Source organism: Triturus cristatus, chromosome 10 (assembly GCF_964204655.1).
Source record: "Triturus cristatus chromosome 10, aTriCri1.1, whole genome shotgun sequence".
Lineage (NCBI taxonomy): Eukaryota > Metazoa > Chordata > Amphibia > Caudata > Salamandridae > Triturus > Triturus cristatus.
Window position 1 is genome coordinate 281102630 of NC_140593.1, and position 25162 is coordinate 281127791.

General features: G+C 41.6%; 1 protein-coding gene across 1 annotated transcript in view; it reads left to right on the plus strand.

The window, feature by feature from the left end:
* Nucleotides 1-25162, plus strand: part of LOC146789325 (ATP-dependent translocase ABCB1-like) — a 1722143-nt gene that overhangs the window by 1585352 nt on the left and 111629 nt on the right. The window contains exon 26 of the mRNA XM_085631119.1: nucleotides 22967-23164. Within this exon, the coding sequence (XP_085487245.1) occupies nucleotides 22967-23164 (198 nt within the window). The remainder of the gene's footprint in view (nucleotides 1-22966; nucleotides 23165-25162) is intronic.

The following is a 25162-nucleotide window of genomic DNA, read 5'->3' on the forward strand; positions in this document are numbered from 1 at the left end:
CTAATAGAATCTCTTTCCATGCCTCCAAGAGAAACCTCCGCTCCACCGACCGTGTCTCTACCAAAATCCCCCACATCCACAGAGCTAGAACGGGGGACAGATCCTTCTCATACATCGTGGCCAAGACCTGGAATTAACTCCCCCTCAGCATCAGACAAATCCCTACACTGCAAGCCTTCAGAAAAGACCTCAAAAGGTGGCTTTTCGGATGACCTCGGATCTGCCTGATCCCCCCAGCTCCTTGAGACCCTCACGGGTGAGTAGTGCACTCTATAAATCCCTGATTGATCGATTGAGGTTGGCAGTGTTAGTGTCATTGGGGTTGTCAATAGGAAAGGTTGTGTAGTTCCCATTAATCAGTACGATCTGCGCATTTGTGGACAACGTAAACTTTGGGTGAGGTGCCTAGACTGAGCCCATACACCCCCTTAGTATATGTTGCCCTAGAGATCAGCTAGCTCACAGTGCCACCACAAGCCGAACCAAACCCAAACAGGGAGAAAATGGTTTCTGGTAACCACTGAACATGATAACCCTGCCCTCTCAGAGACCATGGTAACAGATCTAGAAACCTTTCGTTCAGTCACTGGTGCACTCTTGTTCTCAGAGGAGTATACAGAGAATACACAAAAGGACGTTTTTCAATATATTTATTGAACCAATGCTATTCTTGGTTAGAGTACATGTGCTGCAATAATCAATAGACAGAAGCATATGAAAGTGATTACAAGCACCAAAATAGTGAATAGCAGGTATAGTTACACCATAGTGCTAAGAACAGTGTATATATGCTGACATATAAAAGAAGGTAGTAATCAGGCGTACTCCTATTATGCAATCCTTCCCCTATCTGTGTCTAGAGTGTGTGCAAGTGTGATCCAACCCCATTGCCTGGCAGAACAAAATGTAAGACCCCGTCTTGGTCACAAACTGGACACCCTTCATGGATATGTTAGGCAGATGCTTGACGAAGCATCAGCATGCATGGACCTTTCGATATCAGCAGAAGTGTTTCCTGTGACTGACCCCCTGAAATACTTATTTATTTTTAATAAAAAGCAACTTTGCGATGTATATACAAATTTGCATTGCTATGGGTTTGAAGCTAGCCCTGTCGGCCAAGGTGTTTGAGGCATCATAATAATGTTGCGTTAAGTGAAATGTGTAAGTAAAGCAGTTTCAGAGGCACTAATTCAACATTGTCACACACGCAAATATGTGCAAAGGGTTATTATAAAATGTTATTGTACAGAAAGAGAGCAATGTAAGAAAATGTGCAGCATTTCTATAGGTATCTAATCAGGCACATAACAGAAATTGAGGTCTCTGAGGATCATGTAATTCTTGGAGTCAAAGACGAGTTGGACAATAAAATCAGGGATGGCATCACAGAAGCTAGGGCTAGGTCCTGAATGTCTGTTGGAGAGGGTTCCTGTAATGGTGGTTTTGCATAGGTGTGGATTGTTTCCTTGTGGATGATGGCAATTCCACCTCTGTGTTTCTTGATGTGGTCTTGGTGTGTTATGTTGTAGCCGTCTGGCATTGCTGTGGCAGATGACGGGTTGATCCAGGTCTCTGTAAGGAAGATGACGTCAGGGGTAAGGGAAGTGATGGTGTCCTAGATCTCAGTGGCATGTTTGCAGAAAGATCTTGCATTGAGCAGGAGGCAATGGAAATGTTCAGGGCTTTTTGCAGTGTCCCCCCACTGTTTGGTCCCATTTTGACTACTAGATACTGGTTTTCTGACTCTGATTGTGCCCTGGGCTCTACTAAAGAGATCCACAGCCTGCTCTCTGATTAAAAGCACATGGTAATTAGGTATAATTGCAATTGGTACTAATAGCCTACCTGTAAGTTCCTAGTATATGGTATGGCATGTAGGTTTAGAGGCCCACCAGATTTAATGTAATTCAGTGTGCACTGCACTGCTGTCATTTTAAAGGCAGTCCTACTTTGCAGGCTGCTGTTAAAATTAAATGATATGCACATTTGACTTTGGAATTGAAGGTGCTTCCAAAGTCCTAACCTACCTTATGTTTACATATAAGTCACCCCTAAGGGCCTCGGGGGTAGATTGCCTTGTAACTATGAGATGGGGCATTGCAAATGATGTTTTACATGCTATGGTGAGGGAAAACTGCCAATTTAGTTTTTCCTTATTGTAGCACATTGGCTAACATAGGAATAATGTAATAAAGTATAACTATTGACAGAAGAAAGCTAAACGTATACTTCAAAGTATTAAAATGTTACTTAGAAAAAATCCAACAACTTGCCAAGATTGGATTTATTATAACTATCACAGAAACGAAGTTACAGAACCTTCTTTTCTGATTAACCAAAAAAACAGCCTTCCAGCAGCCTCTCCTGGTTGGTCAGCCTCGGTAAGGCTCAGTCAAACTGCTCTGATGAGCTGTGAAGTGCCCTACATAGAGGTAAAGGACATCTGTTAGGGGGAGATCTGCAGCTGCAGGGCAGAAGGCAGGATGGGGGTGGTGTAGCCAAACTGGTCTTCAAAGAGGGAATAGCAGTTAGGACAGAACACAGGCTCACCGCTACATCCTGCACCCCCAGCGAGAAGCAGTCCCAGTAATTGAATTAGAAGAGGATATGGAAGAGGCGTGTTAGAAACATAGCCATGCCAGTGGGTTGGCTTAGCCAGACCCTGACCTCCAGGAGACAGTTTCTCAATTTTGGATTTAAAAAGAGCAGTGCTTTCTGTGTCAAGAATATGCCACACTTTGGAGGAAGCTGTCATACCTCTGTGTGGAACCCTGTATCCCCTTGGTCAGTAGATTCCCTGAAAGCAACAGGTTAAAAGAGCTCCACCAGCATCATATTCAGCAGGAAGAAACCAGCTGACCACCTTCAGCAGAACTTTAAAGGATTTGGCCAGGTGCTTTGTTGGAGATGTAGTCCCAACATCCAACATCCCAAGGACCAACTCAGAGCTTCTGGAACCATGTATTGGTGTTGTGGACACTTTGAAACCCCATAAGGACTTTCTGAAAAAAGAGTCCGAAGTTTGAGAAGCTTTCGAGAAATGTTCTCAAATAGCTCCATAAGGTGACCGACGCATCGATGAGAGTCAAGTCAGTGACGTCAAACCACGACTCAGCCTGAGTTTCAGATTTGCCCTGCTGAGGCTCCAGAGCTTTTCATTATCAACAAGACCTCCAGGAGTTGATCGAGGTATTGCGCTGAGCCAAGCCGCTGCCACCGAACCCAAAGCCAGCCTGACAAGGAACCTCGCTTGACGTTGAGAGAAAAAGCTCCAAAAAGTGACTAAGTCAGAAGGTAAAAATTTGACCTGGCACTACCTGTAAGTGTATCCGACACGTGCTCCATCATGGGTGGCCTGAAATTTTCTTTGACTTTGTCTGGGCCAAGCATGACCTGATGTCCCAAAGTGCTGCTTTGTGCTTTTAGGCACTTGAAAGTGCATATTCTTTATAAATTCATATCTCCAGTTCCCTATATTGGATTTTTGTTGTTTTGGTGTCATTTTAATCATAAAAATATGTCCTATTTTATAGATTGGTGTTGGAATTTTATTGTGTTTGTGTTTTACTTATTTAATGTATTGGTGTTTTTAAGTGCTTTACTCACCTGTTTCCTAAGTGATACCTTGACTGGCCCTTATATTGTGATTCTGGCCGTATTACCAGTGGTAGGTTCCTACTTACCACTACTAATAAACCTATTTCAACAGTTATTATACAAAGCATATGGCAAAAGAATCTGCAGTACAATGATGAAGTAAAAAAATGAAGGCTAATGCATTGTTACAGCAGTTTGTGGCAGAAATAATGGCTATGCAAATGAGGCAAATAAGGTAACAGTAATGCAGAGTTTTTGAACAGAGGAGAACAGAAACAAAGGGGTTGGGAGCGAGCAACAAGTAGCAGTGAGGAGGAGATGGCCCTAGAACCTGCTCAATGTGGCCTCCATTAATTAGGTCCTTGGAGGAGGGAGGAGCATTAGGAGGTGGTGGACAGGGCTTACCAGAGGTGGGAAGCAGGATATCAAGAGCAGGCAAAAATCGAGAGGTGGCGTAAAATACAGCAGAAATTACAGCATTAGACAGTGTAGGCTATGTGGTACAGAATTAAACAATGTGATTATACAAAGTGCATGGTAAACAAATCTGCAGTACACAATGATACAGTTAAAAACTGAAGGCTAATACAATGTTAAACAGTGCTTGGCAGAAATAATGGCTGGGCACATGAAACAAATATGATAACAGTAACACAGAGTCATTGAACAGAAGAGAAAGGAAACTAAGTGGCTGGGGTGAGCACCATGAAGCAGCAAAGCGGAGCTGGCACAAGGCGTAAGGTGTATTTACTCTTTTGAAATGGACAACCTACATGTGAGTACCAAAAACCCTGGGCAAATAACATATTATACAACTAAAGCCAGCCCTTTATCTAGGAGCATGTTCCCACTACCCTTCACGTTTATTCTCTATTTAAGCAAACAAGCTCAATACATTCTCTGTTAAGGCAGCGGGGAAATGTGCCACAGTTTACCTCTATAGTATAAGGCAAGCCAGGAATCCATATTCAAGTCAGTCAGTCAAATAGCTTTATTTCCATAGCAAGTATCATAAAAGCAACATCATTCTTACAGGGTAAAAGATACGAGCTATCATAAAAACAGTAATAAAAATAAGTATTTAAGTATAAGTACTCCTCGGGGAGAGGAGTTGGCCTAACGGCTAGGTCGCTCGACCTCGGACCTGGGGAACTGGGTTTGAGTCTCGGCAATGACGATGAACCTCCTGTGATTCTGGGCAAATCACTTAATCTCCCTGTGCCTAACAAAAAATGAATGTGTGTCCTCATGTAACATAAATGGTGCTATGTAAAGCGCTCTGATACCTGATTGGATTCGGGTCAAGTTCGCGCTATATAGAAAAACTCTGCATAAAAATAAAACTCTGCAAACTCTGCAAGTATGTACATTCTATCTGAACATAATATACAAAGGATTAATCATTTTGTTGGTAGTTATTAACAGTAACACACTAATCCCTCAGTCAAGGTGGAAAGTTCATTTGTAAATTTGATAAATATTAAGATATAATTAAACATTTCATCTCTGTCATCTTTTTCAGCTGTTTTATGACATTTGGAAATATATAAAAAAAGCATTTGCAATATAAAATCATACCTCACTACGCAGAAATATAGACCTAACGAGCCATATTCAGCCAAGGTATTTTGCCACACCACAGGCAAAAAGAGATCTTGGATCTGATTTGAAGATCCGCAGAGCAACACAATGGTCTGGGGTACCCAGATGTCTACAAATCGGTTTAATCCATCTTGATCTGGCCCGGGAGTAAGTTGGGCATGTATACATGAGGTGGGCCACGCTCTCTTTTGGTGCATCACAGCAGGGGCAGGAAGCAATTGTCTGATGAGGAGGACTCCATTTTGCAGTTAGCTCACTAACTAAGAGGGAGCCGACCCTAAACTGTATGTAGAGTGCCCTATCTCTTGAGCTCTGAATAAAATCTAAATATGGTTCCAGAAGTATATGCTGCTTAAACTGATAAAACTCTTCTGCCATCCTACCTGCTCTTGGGTTGCTAAGTTCCTGTGCGTCAACCCAGGCCCAATATACTTTTTTAAGATCGTCTTTACAGGGTGGGTTCTGACCTTCCCAAGAATCTTTAAGGCCTAGGTCAAATACTAGTTTATTAATATTATTAATCCAGCTAACCCTGTGGTTGCCGTCTAAGCTAATTACCTCTTTACATGCAGCCGCATATTTGGTTAGCTCGGCAGTTCGCAGCAATCAAGCCCAATAAAACAGCAGTCTAGATCTAGGAATTAAGGGTGGGCGTAGTTCGCGAAGTAGCACTTCGCGAAGCTACGCAAAGTGAAGTTCGCACTTCGCGAGCTACGCGTAGCACTTCGCGAACTGCGTAGTAACATGTTCGCACTGTGCAAGATGTTGTTTTCAATGATTGCACAGTGCAGACAAGCAACCGGCACTGTGCAATCATTGAAAATGGCATCTTGCACAGTGCGAGCTGTAGTTTTCTGCTGCTCGAGTAGATTTTTACTCGAGCTTCAGCTTTCTCAACGCGAACTGGTAGTTTCTCATCGCGAGTGGTCGCGAGCATACGCGACCACTCGCAATGAGAAACCTGACCTCCTCGCGTTGGGAATCTCGCCGGGAGGTTTATTTTCCATGCTCGCGATCGCCAACTTGCAGTTGCTGATCGCGAACAAGGAAAAAGTCTCGCCGGGATGTCATTTTGCTTGCTCGCGGTCGCCAACTTGACGTTGAGGACCGCGAGCAAGCAAAAAATGACCGCAGCACTACGCAACACTACGCTACGCGTGTTCGCACTGTGCTACGTGCAGTTCGCGAAGTGCGAAGTAGCGCGAACTTCGCAAACTACGCGAGCGTAGCGTAGTGCTTCGCCCAGGCCTACTAGGAATATCTCTATAAGAGCGTCTTCCCATGTCGCTCATCAAGGGCTTGAGTGGGGTATTTCTGGGAAGGCTCACCAACTCTCTCAGGAACTTGTGTTCGGATCTATTCAAGTAGAACAATGTTTAAGAAATCACGAAGGTGAAAGCAAGTTAATATGTCATGAAGGATACCAATAAAAGATACCAGAAGGGTATTCAGCTGTATTCACTATTGACCATTATTTATTATAGGTGAGGTTGTTCCAGCTATTTTATTGCCATAACACAAATGATTGGAGAGTACATTTTCTTGATGGACCGTGCTTATGACATTCCACATGCCACTCTACACGAACAAGAAAGTTTTGTTTGTGGCTGTTGTACTACTGAATATTGTGCCAAAGAATATTGACAAAAAAGAATATTATGGACAGGCTATCGAGGGACCAAATATCATTAAATATATATATATTTTCACTGAAAAGGTTACGGGGACTTTATAGGTAGAAAGAGAATTTTTTTTAAACGTAGAAATTTACTGAAAAAACCAAAGGTTACAGGGACATTATAGTTAGGCTCAGGTTTCACTCATACAAAACAATAGAAATTCAGCAGTTATAGTTACCTGAGCTAACTATAACTTACTCACCCGCAATGCACTACTAATGACCTCACATGTTACATCACTGATGACATGGTCAGTGATGCCACTGATTGTATCTCAAATGAATGACATCTATGATGACATTTATGATGACATCTATGATGACATCATCCCTTGAATGTGCTTCACAAATGTTTCTGAGATTTAAAGATATATATTAAGCTACAGCATACATTAAATTACTCTTCTTTCTGCACTAGTAATTAGTCATACTATTTCTAAGATATCTCTTCTGAGTGGCTGTCTGTCTGTATCAGTGTGTGAGTGGATGTCTGAGGGGCTGTATGGGTGTGTGAGTGAGTGTGTGAGTGAGTGTGTGAGTGGCTGTATTGGAGAGTGAGTGGGTGCATGAGTGGCTATATGGGTGAGTGAGTGGCTGTATGGGTGAGTGAGTGGATGTGTAAGTAACAGTATGTGTGAGTGAGTGGCTGTTTGAGGAGGTGTGTGGCTACCTTAGTGGGTGTGTGAGTGGCTGTATTGGAGAGTGAGTGTCTATGTGAGTGGCTGTATGGGTGGTCTGAGAGCTTGCAGGGATGAGTAAATGGGTATGTAGGTGGTTGTGAGAGTGTGTGAGTGGGTGTTGAGTAGTTGTATGGTATGTCAATGGGTCTGCTGAGATGCTTTATGGGTGAGTGACTGGCTGTCTGAGTAATTATATGATTGATTAACTGGGTGTGTGAGTAGCTGTATGGATGATGTATGGCTGTGTAAGTTGTTGTGAAGGTGAGTAAATGGTTGTATGAGTAGCTGTATGAGTGACAGTGTGGTTGTATGAGTGGTCGTATGAGTGAGTGAGAGGGGTTATGAGTGAATGGATGAGTGAGTGGGTGTGTGAAAAGTTACATGGATATGTGAATAGGTATGTGAATGGTTCTCTGGGTATGTGAGTGAGTAAGTGTGTATGAGAGACTGTATGGGATGTAAGTGAGTGTGTGAGTGGTTTTGTGGATGATGTCATCAGTGATGTCATCAGTGATGTCATTTGGGATGTCATCAGTGATGTCACTGACCATGTCATGAATGATGTACTATGTGAGGTCATAACCAATGCATTGTGGGGGCGTACGTTACAGTTAGCTCAGGTAACTATAACAGCTGAGTTTCTATGGTTTTGAACAAGTGAAATCTGAGCCTTTTCAGTCAATTTCTCAATTAATTTTATTCTATTTCCTTATTATAACTAATCCCTCAGTCAAGGTGGAAAGTTCATTCGTAAATTTGATAAATATTAAGATATAATTAAACATTTCATCTTTGTCATCTTTTTCAGCTATTTTATGATATTTGGAAATATATAAAAAAAGGATTTGCAATATAAAATCATACCTCACTACGCAGAAATATAGACCTAACGAGCCAAATTCAGCCAAGGTATTTTGCCACACCACAGGCAAAAAGAGATCTTGGATCTGATTTGAAGATCCACAGAGCAACACAATGGTCTGGGGTACCCAGATGTCTACAAATCGGTTTAATGCATCTTGATCTGGCCCGGGAGTAAGTTGAGCATGTATACATGAGGTGGGCCACGCTCTCTTTTGGTGCATCACAGCAGGGGCAGGAAGCAATTGTCTGATGAGGAGGACTCCATTTTGCAGTTAGCTCACTAACTAAGAGGGAGCCGACCCTAAACTGTATGTAGAGTGCCCTATCTCTTGAGCTCTGAATAAAACCTAAATATGGTTCCAGAAGTATAAGCTGCTTAAATTGATAAAACTCTTCTGCCATCCTACCTGCTCTTGGGTTGCTAAGTTCCTGTGCGTCAACCCAGGCCCAATATACTTTTTTAAGATCGTCTTTACAGGTTGGGTTCTGACCTTCCCAAGAATCTTTAAGGCCTAGGTCAAATACTAGTTTATTAATATTATTAATCCAGCTAACCCTGTGGTTGCCGTCTAAGCTAATTACCTCTTTACATGCAGCCGCATATTTGGTTAGCTCGGCAGTTCGCAGCAATCAAGCCCAATAAAACAGCAGTCTAGATCTAGCAATATCTCTATAAGAACGTCTTCCCATGTCGCTCATCAAGGGCTTGAGTGGGGTATTTCTGGGAAGGCTCACCAACTCTCTCAGGAACTTGTGTTCGGATCTTTTCAAGTAGAACAATGTTTAAGAAATCACGAAGGTGAAAGCAAGTTAATATGTCATGAAGGATACCAATAAAAGATACCAGAAGGGTATTCAGCTGTATTCACTATTAACCATTATTTAATATAGGTGAGGTTGTTCCAGCTATTTTATTGCCATAACACAAAAGATTGGAGAGTAAATTTTCTTGATGGACCGTGCTTATGACATTCCACATGCCACTCTACACGAACAAGAAAGTTTTGTTTGTGGCTGTTGTACTACTGAATATTGTGCCAAAGAATTTTGACAAAAAAGAATATTATGGACAGGCTATCGAGGGACCAAATATCATTAAATATATATATATATTTTCACTGGAAAGGTTACGGGGACTTTATAGGTAGAAAGAGAATTTTTTTTAAACGTAGAAATTTACTGAAAAAAACAAAGGTTACAGGGACATTATAGTTAGGCTCAGGTTTCACTCATACAAAACAATAGAAATTCAGCAGTTATAGTTACCTGAGCTAACTATAACTTACTCACCCGCAATGCACTACTAATGACCTCACATGTTACATCACTGACGACATGGTCAGTGATGCCACTGATTGTATCTCAAATGAATGACATCTATGATGACATCATCCCTTGAATGTGCTTCACAAATGTTTCTGAGATTTAAAGATATATATTAAGCTACAGCATACATTAAATTACTCTTCTTTCTGCACTAGTAATTAGTCATACTATTTCTAAGATATCTCTTCTGAGTGGCTGTCTGTCTGTATCAGTGTGTGAGTAGATGTCTGAGGGGCTGTATGGGTGCGTGAGTGAGTGTGTGAGTGGCTGTACTGGAGAGTGAGTGGGTGAATGAGTGACTATATGGGTGAGTGAGTGGCTGTATGGGTGAGTGAGTGGATGTGTAAGTAACAGTATGTGTGAGTGAGTGGCTGTTTGAGGCGGTGTGTGGCTACCTTAGTGGGTGTGTGAGTGGCTGTATTGGAGAGTGAGTGTCTATGTGAGTGGCTGTATGGGTGAGTGAGTGGTCTGAGAGCTTTCAGGGATGAGTAAATGGGTATGTAGGTGGTTGTGAGAGTGTGTGAGTGGGTGTTGAGTAGTTGTATGGTATGTCAATGGGTCTGCTGAGATGCTTTATGGGTGAGTGACTGGCTGTCTGAGTAATTATATGATTGATTAACTGGGTGTGTGAGTAGCTGTATGGATGATGTATGGCTGTGTAAGTTGTTGTAAAGGTGAGTAAATGGTTGTATGAGTAGCTGTATGAGTGACAGAGTGGTTGTATGAGTGGTTGTATGAGTGAGTGAGAGGGGTTATGAGTGAATGGATGAGTGAGTGGGTGTGTGAAAAGTTGCATGGATATGTGAATAGGTATGTGAATGGTTCTCTGGGTATGTGAGTGAGTAAGTGTATGAGAGACTGTATGGGATGTAAGTGAGTGTGTGAGTGGTTTTGTGGATGATGTCATCAGTGATGTCATCAGTGATGTCATTTGGGATGTCATCAGTGATGTCACTGACCATGTCATGAATGATGTACTATGTGAGGTCATAAGCAATGCATTGTGGGGGCGTACGTTACAGTTAGCTCAGGTAACTATAACAGCTGAGTTTCTATGGTTTTGAACAAGTGAAATCTGAGCCTTTTCAGTCAATTTCTCAATTAATTTTATTCTATTTCCTTATTATAACGTACCTGTAACCTTTGTTTTTTTCAGTGAATTTCTAAAGTTTTTACTGCTTTTTCCTAACTATAACTCCCTATAACCTTTGGTTTATTCAGTACATTTGTAAGGTTTTTTAAGTTGTATTTCCTAACTAGTAGATAAAGAGGGCAGAGCCTCTCTTGAGCTCTCAGGAATCCTGCTGTGTGGGATTTACTGTGGGTAACAGGAAGTTTTCTTGGCCCCCATGGACCCTCAGCATCCAAGCAGACTTCAACCCCCAACCAGCAGTGCACTAGGAGGTGCGATTGCAGAGGGGAAAGGTGGTGGGGCCATGAAAGAGCTCTCAGCAATCCCACTGTGTGGGACTTACTGGAGGTAACAGCAGAGAACCCTCATCATCCAAGGGGACTTTATCCCCCAACAAGTAGTGCAGGAGGTGCTTTGCAGAGTGGTACAGAAAGGGGGAGCATTCTGTCCATCATTTGTCTCTTTTGCATTTGGCGCAGTAGGAAGGGTATGCTCAGACGTGGGTCCCGTGCTCACTGGCCCACTGGATTCAAGCTAACCTGGCTGATGATGGTTGATGCCCCAAAATCAATCCCAGGATGCTAGTTTCTGGTCCAGGTAGGACCTGGCTTGGCAGTTTGGACTGGACTGTTCCCAGGTGGAACAGGGAAAAGACTGATTTGTTTATAGCTGGGTCTAAACTGCGGTGGCGTGGTGAGCAAAGGAACGATAGATTAAACCCAGATCTTTGTGGCTGGGGGTGAATGTTTACATTGTTCAGCATTCTATCCATCATTTGTGTTTTGCATTTGTTGCCTTAAGTGGGAAGGGTGTGCCTAGACATGGGTCCCGTACTCACTGGCACCACTTTATTCAAGCTAGCCTGGTTGATGGGGGTGATGCCCTGAAACTGGTCCCAGGATGCCTGTTTCTGGTTCAGGGAGGAACTGGCTTGGCAGTTCGGGCTGGACTGTTCCCATGTGGAACAGGGTCAAGACTGACTTGCATATAGCTGGGTCTAAACTGGGGTGGTGTGGTGAGCAAAAGAACGATGGATTTAACCTGGATCTTTGTGACTGGGGGGGAATGTTTGCATTGTTCAGCATTCCAGTCATCATTTGTCTCTTTTGCATTTGTCTCCCTATGTGGGAAGGTTATGCCCAGAGGTGGGTCCCCTGCTCACTGCACCACTGGATACAAGTTAGCCTGGCTGATGAGGGGTGATGCCCTGAAACCGATCCCAGGATGCTTGTTTCTGGTCCAGGGAGGACCTGGCTTGGCAGTTTGTGCTGGACTTTTTTTATGTGGAACAGGGTCAAGACTGATTTGCATATAGCTGGGTCCAAAGTGGGGTGGCGTGGTGAGAAAAAGAACTATGGATTAAACACAAATCTTTGTGATGGGCATGAATAATTGCATTTTTCAGCATTTCGTCCATCATTTGTCTCTTTGCATTTGTCCCCCTAAGTGGGAAGGGTATGCCCATATGTGGATCCCATGCTAACTGTGCCACTGGATTCAAGCTAGCCTGGCTGATGAGGGGTGAATCCCCCAAACCGGTCCCAGGATGCTTGTTTCCAGTCCAGGAAGGACCTGACTTGACAGTTCAGGCTGGACCGTTCCCATGTAGAACAGAGTCAAGAATGATGGATTAAACCCATACCTTTGTGACTGGGGGTGAATGTTTGCTTTGTTCAGCATCACATCCTTCATTTGTCTCTTTTGCATTTTTCATACAGTCGACATAAACATAGTAAACACACTGTTATGCAGTTTACTGTGATTGCTTAGTGAGCGTGTACTTTTTCAATCTTCTTAATTCATTATTTTTTACCCTCTTATCTGTCTAATAAATTGAATCCTCATTGGTCATCTTAAAGTGCAAGTTCTCTGAAAGTGCAAAATTAACAGCTCTACCTCTCCCATTACAGTTGCTAATAATACATAAAACCAATTATCCAATGTGGTAACTGACATTACTACCATATCTATCAAATTGTATTAAGTAACCTGGAAGGAATGTTGTAAACATCATCACACAAAAGCACAAAGCAAAAACAAAAGCACTCAATGTAACTATAAAGCGCAAAAAACGGTGCATAGTCTTTGTGTCTGAAATTAAATTGGACTAATACATTTGTCTATCTAAAACTGGTCTTCTACAGAACAAGGAAGGAAGTGTTCGCAGTTAGCTTTCTGTGTGTTCTAGTCTGCATTTTGCTGTTTTTTACAAACACAACCAAATCAAGATAGCATACCTCTGTGGTACTAATATTGGAGGTAAAATTGAGATTTAAATTATTGTTATTCAATTTTTGTACAAATGCCTGCCCAGATAAAGGGGTACCATTTCACAGATTAAATAGAATGCCAATAAAACGTGTCCAACTTAACTAGCGGCAAAGCACGTGCCCATTGCAGTACCCCTGACCTGTCTGTCAGTATCCTTCCCAAACATGAAGAAATTGTTTTGGAGACACCACGCCGTCATTTTTAAGAGCATGGCCTTAAGCCCATCCTGGTGGGAGATACTAGTGTACAGGGAATTAACATCTAACATCATAAAAATCTAGGTGTTTTCCCATGTGATATCTTAAATACTTTTTAGGAAATCTCCTGTATCTTGTATATGGGTTTTCAGACATATTATTGCAGGAAATAATCTATGAATCGGGAGGTGGTCTCAAATAGGCTTGGTATGGCAGTGATTATTGGCCTGCTGGGGGACTCTGATACTTCTTATGAATTTTGGGAATCAGTTATAAAGTTGGTGTTACTGGCGAGTCTACCTTCAGATAAAGATATTCTTCTTGTGTAATCAAACCTTCCCCTCTCTACCTGGATAATTCTGTAAAATACTTTTCTTTTACTTCAGACATGTTTGATTGTGACACTTTGCAGTAATAGTTAGGATCTATTAGTCAATTCTCGGCCTCTGCCACATACATTTCAACATAAAACAATATTTCTTCCTTTGTCCAATTGTCGGACCACTATGTTCTTTCTGGTTTTAACTTTATTGACAATATGATGGTGTCTGGCCACTTGAGCACCACTTGCAGACACAAATTCCTCACTAAATGTCACTGATAATGCTTCAAAATCAGAAATCACCAACTCAGAAAGCATATACAATGAGTCAATGGGTAGAATGGGGAGAAATACTGATTTCAGTTTAAATGGAGTCTGAACACTTCCGTAGATGTCCATTCTAAAAGCATCTGCTGTCTCCATGGAGCAGGATAATACATTTCTTCCTTCATTATCTCTTTCCAATTGTTCTAAACAGGAGTTCCATATCGACAACTGCCAGATTTGTTCCTGATGCTTCTCCACTTCCTCCAGGGCCTCTATTTCCCATGTCCTTATAGAAATATTTTTGCAACTTTAGCTTCCTCATAAATCGAAAGAAATCAATGTGAGTTTGTCCATAGTTGAAATTGGTAAGAGTACAATATTACAGTCTCAAAAAAAGAATTTCTTCTTACTCGCTCGATAAATCCATATCAGAAAGATTTAGTATTGTTTGGGCATTGTTCATCAACATCATTTGCCGTGCCTGTTTGGCTTTGGATCCTGACCATAGCTTCATGCCATCGCTTTCTTCTTTGGGACCTCCTTTGGTGAACTTTCCTCTTCTTTGTGGGTGATACACTAAGCAAACCACATTCAAAAACAATTCAAAAACAATCGATTGCTTTTTAATTGGTCACTGAACTGCGACTCAATGTGCTTTTGCTTCGTGTATAACAAGCCCACAGTGGCAAGAATTAATTGAATAAGGAAGTATATCTGGAATGATATTGGGGAAATTGGTGGGGAGCCCACATGGGCGATATTATAATAATATTCTGCAACCAATTTCCAAGAACTGGATGGATCGGTATCTTAGCTAGATGCACCAGCCTATCAGGACTAGGTTACTTAACATCGTGCCTGTTTAGCATCGGGTTACTAGGGCGGAATCGCTTGGTAATATGGTATTATCTAATTAGGTGCCTGTTAAATCTTGGCCCACTAGGGCGGAATTGTTTTATATGGGTTAGTAAACATACATCATTTCATGCTTGATGTATGGGCAGTTAGGCTAGGTGCACTAGCCTAGCAGGACAAGGTTACTCAATTATGTGCCTGTTTATCATTGGCCCACTTGGGCGGAATTGCCTTGAAATAAGTTACTAGCTTCTCATGATTGGGGTATTTAATATGGTGCCTATTTAATCTTGGCTCTTGGGCGGAATTGTTTTGAAAAGTGTTCTGAAATGTATTTTGCAAATACACATCATTCCAGTCCTTTGTTATTTTTCATACACAGAGCCTATTATACATACACGGAGCCTATTAATGTACTCAGTGACATTATGAGTTGAAATAATGTTGCAGTTTGCTATCTGGGAAGACTGAGAATTTACCATTTAAAAATGGATGCCACTGTTTCTTTGCTTTGAATGTGATATGTAGTCCTATTTTCATGTCTATGTGCACTATATGTATTAATTGAAACAAACTATCCGTGACCTATGACCAAGGTGCGACTGCACCGAAACGCGCCGGGTATTGTTTTGCCACATGTGTTATTAAACAACACGTTATAAGGATTTGGGCTCAGTGTCGTCTTTGTATACTCGACAAAGGATTGCTGAAAAAAAAAAATATATATATATATATATTACCTACTGGCGGTCGCCAGTAGGTAGTTATAGTTAGGACCCTGTTTCCATAGGAAATCCGCAACATTCTATTTTGAATAACTTTGGCGCCGGTCGACGAATCCTCGCGAATTTCTCAAAATAGGTGGGGCGCTACGCTCCGCTCCTACCCTGAAAGTCTCGGGGGGATTCGTCAAGCGGGGGCTGAGATAAAAGGGGGGTCCCAAAACGCGTTTTTCCCATGCATTTTTCCATAGGACCTTTAGACAGGGCTACAGCCCGAACGGCTGAACAGAATTACTAGAAATTTGGCAGAGAGGTAGTCCTCAGGTCAAGGAAGTGCCTTTTGTAGGTTTGGTGTAAATCTGTTCAGTAGATTCTGAGAAAATAGCCTTTAAATCAATATATATATCTGATCCAGCTTACGGTACGCTTACCGTAAGCTTACCGTACGCGTACGGTGGCGTGCGCGAGCGCGATTCTGATTGGCTGTTACATCTAAGTAAACATTCGAATCGGTCGAAACCAGGAAAGCGGCGGCCGCCATTTTCTCTCTCGCACTCTGAGGGGGGGCTGTAAACAAAGGCAAAAAACATATAAAGGGGCTGTTTAGACAGCGCCCATGCACATAGCCATGTTAGTTGAGTCCTCAAAGATCCCCCAAGGCCAAAAACGGTAAATTTTTATTTTTTGAAAATTTCGGCGATTACGCTTACCGTACGCGTACGGTGCGCTTACGCTAAAAATTTTAATAAAAAAAAAAAAAAACACTCTCTGTGCATGGCATATTATTGTCATCACTTACAAATTAAATTTAACAGATTACCTATCACAAGGAAGCGCATAATATGTCCTCCATGTGCGCACGGTGCGTAACGTGGGCACGCGGTGCGCGTAGCGCACTGCGTGCCCACCTTGCGTGTACGCCACTAACTGCGTAAAGTGGGCGCGCGGTGCGCGAAGCGCACCGCGTGCTCACTGTGCGCGCACGGTGCGCGAAGCGCACCGTGCGTGCACGGAACGAACTGCGTTAAGTGGGCGTGCACGCCACGAATGGCGTAAAGTAACTTAGCATTTAAAAAACCGTACAAATTCACTGAAAAAACCATAGGTTTCACACACGTTATAGTTAGGAATTAGCATTTAAAAAACCTTGCAAATTCACTGAAAAAACCATAGGTTTCAGACATGTTATAGTTAGCGGAAATTTTACTGATAAAAAACCAATGAAATTCCCCCGTTATAGTTAGTGCAGGCAACTATAACTCACGCGACCGCAATCTTCTGCTGATGACATATGTGTCTTTATGAAAAAAAAATATTTGTAATATATGTATAGCTAAAAATTTATGGAAGAAGACATGGGCAAATAAGTGTCTAAATACAGTATTAGCATCAGCAGAGGATTGCGGTCGCGTGAGTTATAGTTGCCTGCACTAACTATAACGGGGGAATTTCATTGGTTTTTTATCAGTAAAATTTCCGCTAACTATAACATGTCTGAAACCTATGTTTTTTTCAGTGAATATATATATATATATTCACTTAAAAAACCATAGGTTTCATGCACGTTATAGTTAGGAATTGGCATTTAAAAAACCTTAGAAATTCACTGAAAAAACCATAGGTTTCAGGGGTGTTATAGTTAGCTGGACATTTCCCCGTACAAAACCCTAGAAATTCCCCCGTTATAGTTAGTTCAGCTAACTACAACTCGTGCCCCCGCAATGCACTGATGATGACGTCACATATTACATCACTCATGACATGGTTAGTGACATCACTGGGCAGGCCACTCTGGTAGCAATGTCGTTTGTCTAATGAATTCTGCCTTAATAAGGCTATGTGGTGATGACTTATGGTGCACAAAGTTAGTTGTACCTGAAGCACTGAGCGTGTGCGCAGCCTGCGATGATGTGTGGTCAGGGAGGGCCACAGTGGGAGCAATGACTCTTGCCTACTGGACTCCGTCATCTGCAATCGCAAATCGATCTGAATTGTGAGCCCTGCTGTCCGCAGTGTACATCGAAGGCAGTAGTCTGTACAGACATAATTCTGTGGAGCTGTGCCGCTGGGTTCTCAGTGGGCCTGTGTCGAGGAGGCCCCCGGTCATGGCGGCGGCCTCATGGCAGGGTGAGGGCCGCCGCTCTGGCAGACGCGTTGGCCTTCACAAAAGTGAGCCACGCCCAGAGCCCCGGCCTATTTATTCACACTTCTACGCTGGAGTGGCATACATTGGACTAGCCTACTCCTCTTCCGGCTCTGCTTACAGGGAGGGACAACACAGCTACATGACCAAGAGCTTCCCCAGTGCCTGAGGTAACATGGTTGCGTGCACTGTGTAAACACTACAAGCACCAGCAGTATATGTACACATGGAGAGGTCTGTGCTCTGCATAGTGAGGTCTGTCCAGCACATTACCGCTACACTTGGCATTGTGTGCATTGGTATTGATGGGTGAATTGCATCCTTCACACATACTTTGTTCCCACGTGTACCAACATTTAGCTATTGTGTGGCTGAGGGGTCATGCCGTTTTGGGAAGGTTTACTGTTCTGTTCTGTGCTGCCTCTGTGGTAGTGGGGGGGGTTGTCTGAGGGGGAGGTCCTGTGGGGTGGTGGCGGTGGGTGTTGTGGCCTTCTTGGGTATCGGAGCTGCATGATCAGTAGCTCTATGACATGTTTTGGTCTTCAGATGTGGTTCTGGGCTGGGCTCCCTTTTACACAGGAACGCCTATTCTGTATATCTTTAGCGTTAGTTGTTGCTCTCATTGATGGCGATGTGTTTTTTGCGCAATCTATCGCTGGAAAACTGGCGATATTGGCAGTTTTCACTAGGTTGAGAATGGGATGATAATTCTTTTGCTGCGGTAAAGTGCCTATAACTCAGCGATAAGTTCTTGGGAATACACCCTATAGTTTTTTAAATATTTTTTCATCCGGATTCGTGCACCCAGCCGCTTTAAAAACAATAATATTAATAATTCTTTGGCCCTGGGACTTTTTGTGGGATCCTCTGAGCAGGCCTACGGGGTGAGGGTGTTTGTACCCTGCCCACTTTTCTTGTTTTTTCATCTTTTTTCTTGTGATTCGCATGTAGCTACAACAAAGTCCTAATAAACACAACGGCTCGTTTTATAATCCAACAGTTGGGACTTATTGCTGAGTTATTGGCAGTTTAGTGAAGCAAAAGTGGCAAAAGAATTATCGCCCATTCTCAAGTTGGTGCACAAAGCCACATTACCCACAGGCTGATGGTACCAACACAGCGGACAATCAACATCGTTACGCCGATAAAGCTGCTGGCTGTGCTGCACCAGTTGGCCTCTGGTATCTTTCAAATAAAAACTGCGAGAGTCGGAGGAGTCTTACAGCCAGCTCTATTAAACTTCCTCACAAGACTTCGGTGCATGTCTCCAAAAGCAACGTAGGGCCCCGGCATCCGCACCACTCGCTCGTCCCAATTCGTAGGATTCCTGCACAACCAAACCCAACCTCAGCCTTTGTTTCACGTGGATGATGTCATCAGTGATGTCATTTGAGATGTCATCAGTGATGTCATCAGTGATGTCATTGACCATGTCATGAATGATGTAATATGTGACGTCATCAGCAGTGTATTGCAGGGCGCAAGTTATAGTTAGCTGACCTAACTATAACGGGGAAATTTCTCTGGTTTTGTACGAGTGAAATGTCCAACTAACTATAACGTGCCTGAAACCTATGGTTTTTTCAATGAATTTCTAAGGTTTTTTAAATGCTAATTTCTAACTATAACGTGCCTGAAACCTATGGTTTTTTCAGTGAATTATACATATATATATGTATATGTATAATATATAGTGATCAAGGGCACTCAGTGCTCGAAACGCGTCGCAGAGGGAGAGTCTAATGAAATAAAATCTTCCTGCCTGAGCCGTGAGGGTCCGTTTCTCCTTTTCTTTCGCGTTGGGATAGCTGTGAAAGCAGAAACTTCGTGACAGTGGGGAGACTGTACTATTTATGTATATATATATATATATATATACATATATATATATATAAATATATATGTATATATATATATATGTATAGATATATATATCTATATATATAGCAACCATCTAGGTACCTATATGTAAGGTATTATGCCTGCAATGTAGAAGCTGGTTAAGAAAAACAAAATTCCTTGTGCTCATTTTTCTGCCTTTTGTCGCATTTACAAAAACATTCAAGGATCACTGTCATGTTTCTCCCACTGTTTAATAAACTCAATATCGCATAGAGGAAAAACTTTGAAGTAATTCTTATTTCCTGTTAAGACATGCCTATTTACCCTTCATCAACAAAGCAGTTCTTGATGTATTGGGAGGGGTCCATTTACAGGTTGTCCATATATGGTTAAATGTATTGCTTTTCTTCATTTCTTGGAAAGTCTGTGTACTGTCAAAGGGACTTGAATGTGATTAAGAAGGGTCATAATATTATATTTGCCTATTTTCCTTTAGAGATAGACATAGTTCTATACACTTTTAAATAAAAGGAAACTGGTTCCAGTTCCCTTTGCTAACAGAAATCATGGGCCAGATATACAAAGCATTTTTCTGAGAAATTACATTTCAAAGAATCAGTCAATTTTTGACCAGAAAAAAAGACTTTTTCAAATGTACAAAATGTGAAATATGATTACGAAATGTGTTAGAGGAATGCATTTTGCATTTGCGATTCATTATTTAGAAGGGGCGTGTTTAGGGCATGCCTTCCTAATACTGAATCGGTATGGTATGTATTATTGTTTTGCCACCGAATTTCGGTCGCAAAACAGTAATACTTTACCACCAGTTTAAAATTGATGGTAAACCTTTCGGTGGGATCCTTTCTCCTTTGAAAATGTAAATAAAAGTATTTCTTAAGAGTTCCAGGTTTCACCTTTTCCTTTTTTAAAACATCCCATTTCCATTTAAGGAAAACAGGTCGAATTTTAAAAAATATATACTTTATTAAAAGCAGTCACAGACATGGTGGTCTGCTGGCATTCCCTGTGTTGGCTGAAATTCCTAATGGGTCGCAAACTGAAACCAAACTCATTAATATTCATGAGTTAGGTCGACTTGCAACCCAAAAGGAATCTCTACATGTAACTCAATGAGTTTTATGCATTAGGAAAACCAATTTCCTAATGGCCACATGTTTCTACTCTATTCTATATCACAAATTGCCAAGTCGCTTCAAGGAGGCAGCCCATTTTTAAAATTGAGACTTTCAAACACCATACCACTAGTGCTTTGAAGCCAGTTTATGAACTTATTATATCTGCTTTTTAAGCTTCTCAGTCCAAGTTCACCATTTTCAATTCACAATTTAGAAACTTCCTGCATGGTATTTTGTTATTCCTCTTTCTTTTAGATATCTTTTTATAGGCTATCATTATGCAATTTAATGCAAAATCACTTAGTGTGGCTATATAAGGCGCACATTTATTTGGTTCAGTTGCAGATGTGGGCATAGAACAGCATTTGTTTCTGATGGTAAGTTGCTTATCTTCCACCCAAAGATGTAATTTGCCAATGTCCAGGCCCACTAAACTTCCTGATAGGGGTGGCGATATATTCTGCTCCACCAGCATAATTTTGGTCACTGGGTATCATGCCTGTAATCCAGACTTTTGGGCAAATTCTGACAACCGCCATGTGGCAGAGTTTTTTTCTCACACACAGCTCGAAAATGGTAAGTTGGCGAGCGGGATTTGGCACCCCCTTGCTCGATTTTAGGTCACAATGGGGGCACCTGGTGAGATATCTCTAAGGCAGGCGGTCGCAGGAGTTCGAGACAATTTATGGTCAGAGTGCTGCTGCTCGAGTAGAAAATCTACTCAAGAAGTAGCAAAATCAACAATAGAAAATGCGCAGTCTGGCGTGCCGCTTGGTGCCATTTGCTCTGATTTATTTTTGCACAGAATGAACTCTTGGTGCTAAATCACAGTACAAGAAGTGCGATGTGCCTATTTTTGCCCCTTCATGGAATTCCACAGAATCTCACTGTTTTTTTGTTACTCCGTGGAATTTCACAAGTGCCACCCCGGCCTAGTTCCAGATATGAGCTGACCCAGCCAGGATATGTTTTACCTTCAGGGAATATTTTGCCTGCAATCCATCAGTAAAAGCTTGGTTAAGAGGGCCCCCTTTCGCGACTTGAGAATTTATGAAATCTTGTTTTATTAGTATGCTATCCAGTGATGATTAAAAATATCCATCTAATCTTCCACATTCTTCTAACTCCTCTGGCTTCTTTTAATCTTTCAACAGATTAGATGGGTGAGAGAACTCCAATGTATTTTCTGAACTTGGATCTGGACAGATAATAATACTCCCCTCTCTGCACATGTTTATACAGTGTTATTGCAGGATCATTCAATTATAAATTTGATGTCACATATGACAAGTGATCTTTCTCAGTGTTTACTGGGAATGTAAATATTTGGTTAAACCCTAGCTTCTTGAACAATATATTGCTTCTTACATTCTGTATTAGAACCTAATCTTGCTGCCTGGGGTGCTATCCTCATCACCTTGTTTTCAATGGTTTATGTGTACATATTTCCCCTCACCATTAAAATGGGGATACATTTTCTAAAGGGATCTGATTATACAGTTGTTAAGAGAGTACAGATCTCCAATCACCCCCTTTTTAATTAAGTAAAAGTGCAATCAAGATAGTTTCAAAACTAACCATTCACTAACCGATCTTAAACTCAGGCTCTACTACATTAACTCGTCAGTATTATAGATATATATTTTGCAGGCACATCAATTTCCATGGCCAAATTAGCTGTAACCTCACAAAGGCTTTGAATACTCTGCTAATATTACCGTATCAAAAAGTAAAGACACATAAAGTTCTTTATAATTGCAGACAGTGGTGACTCTGCCCATCAATAGTTTCTGTAACTTCAGGAATTGTATACATCATGATTGCTTGAACAAACGTTTTCATGTTCTGTGGAGAAATAAGTTGTAATTATAGAGTGCATATTGTAATTTATATACGTCAACAACTTATTTGAATACATCATTCATTAAAAGAGGCTATTCATAACTGGCAAAGTTTCAACACAATATTGGGACAAAACCTTGGATGGAACCCACTCGATGGTCAAAAATTCACCTTGCTAACCATTGTGCTGTAACAAATGAAAGGGAGAACATTATTATTATGCTAAATGTACACGCTAGCAATCTGACCAAAGTATGTGCCATAGCTATCAAATATTGTGTGCATTCTAGTGTTTGAGTTTTGAAGAAAATTTTAAAGTGTGGATGGGAGTATCTCATTTAAAAATGCTAATTGATTTTTATGCTACATTATTAGACTGTAATTGACTTTCTCTTTAAAACAGGGAGACATACATCTGGTGCACTCATCTTTTCATCTTGTTCTGTTTTGTGATTGCATACTGTGTCTATTGTGTATCGTTTAGGATAACTTTGAAGGGGACATTGAATTTAGAAATACCAAATTTGCATATCCAACAAGATTAAAGGATCAGGTTCTACAAGGGCTTAACCTACGGGTTCGGAAAGGCCAAACTCTAGCCCTGGTTGGAAGCAGTGGCTGTGGAAAGAGTACCACAATTCAACTCCTGGAGAGGTTTTATGACCCCATAGAAGGGCACGTGGTAAGTTATAATAACATATTTCACATGTTATCATAAAATCAAGGTAAAATATTACTATGCATGTAGTTCAATGTCTTCAAATCCATTTGATATGATCTTGCCTGCTGAACAGCAAGGAACATGTTAAATAGAGCTGTATGTTAAGGTTAGATCATGATAAGCTAGTTTAACCAATCATTTTCCGTCTCTTAAGGTTACCACCAGTTAAACCTCTTGTGCAGTCCCTTGAAATTATTGACATCATGATAGTACTTTCACAAACATTCCTGGCTAGAATGGGTCAAAAGCTATGAGATTTCATGCCTCGGCAACACAGAATCAGCTTTATTACCAACCAGGTAATGGGGTTGGATTATCCAGTAGGGGGTTACTTGGCAGAACATATACCAACACCCTAGACACATAGGTTAGGGTTTGCATAGTAGGAGTAAATAGGATTTGTTCTGTTCACTGTCCTGATGCTTAATATAACTTTCACCTACTTCTGTCTATTGATCATTGCAGAACATATATTCTATACAAGAATCACTTTGGGTCAATAAATATTGAAAGCGTCCCTTTGTGTATTTTTATGTATTTCTCTGAGCCAACGAGAGCACGAGTGTATGAGCGAAAGGTTCTAGATCGGTCACCACGATCCCTCAGGGAGTTGTCGTGTTAAGTGGTTGTCAGAACTGTTCACACCCTGTCTAGGGGGAGTGTATGGTGGCACTGTGAGCTAGCTGGGCAAGGAACAACATATCCTGCAGGAATGCACACAATCAGTCTTGCACTATCCCAAAGTCTATGTCGTCCACAAACATGCAGATCCTACTGATGAGTGGAAACTACACAACATGGTTGGGTTCCTATTTTGTATGGATCAATTGAGTAGTTCAATTGTGCCTTCTCAGAGACCCCTACTCACCCTTTAACCAGAGACATCTGTGTTTGTAGGGAATATCCTCATCAGCTGAGTAGGTATACCTATTGTATTGGCTGTTGGTTTTCAAGCTTGGAAGGATTAAGTTCCCACTGTGTTAGCTGAACTCTGTAATTCATTTCTTACATAACATGGCACAGAATATCTCCAAAAACTGCATATCTGCAGTTACAAAGAAACTACTACAAAACGGTCTAACACTAGATAGTGGGGACATTACTTTTGTGGTAGAGGCACACGAAGCATATAGAACAGAGGTATTCAGCTCCTAAATTACCTTCCCAGCTGCAGATGATGCAACACTGGTATTTCACGAATACACTGAGGATGACATACAAGCTGAGTACATTCCATATGAGTCAATAGAAGTTCCTCTTACTTACAAAGAACATGTTGATTGGTTTAAAGGCACCCTACCCCACACTATAGAAAATGTGAGACTCAATCCACTCAGCAATGAGGAGGGTGACATGCCAGTCCTAGCCGGATAAATACTCCATCCCAGTATCTATAATTAGACCGCAACCCAGCTGTGAGGATTATATAATAATCCAGCCACAATATACAGATGCCTTCCACAGTTTATGATACGAACATTATTTCTTACTCATGTGCAGGCCATTTAAACTGTACCACCACAAGCGGTCACACCAGGCCCACAAACATTGAATGCAGTCATGGGGAAAATTCCGACCAAAAGAGAAGAAAATGCATTCTAGATTGCACAGAAGATGAATCAGCTTGAAGCAGTGTTTCCCCAATATGGGCCCACAGAGAAACGCACAGAATATTGACAATTTGCTTTCCGATGGGGATGGCTCCTCCGATAGAGGACTGGGCTACTTGGGGTATGGTCTTTGCTGCAGTATATACTAGAACACATGGTACCCCTTTACTGGCGGTTCTATTTGTAGTATTGAGATGGGTCCAGAACGAGCTTGGGCCAGCACCTGCTGTGGACTTAGGAATGAAACAGATCTGCAACTCTGCTGCAGTATCAGCCATAATGTTGAGCAACATTAAAGGGGAAGCAGCAGCGTTAGCTAAACGCCAAATCCTAAGGGATTTGACCCCTG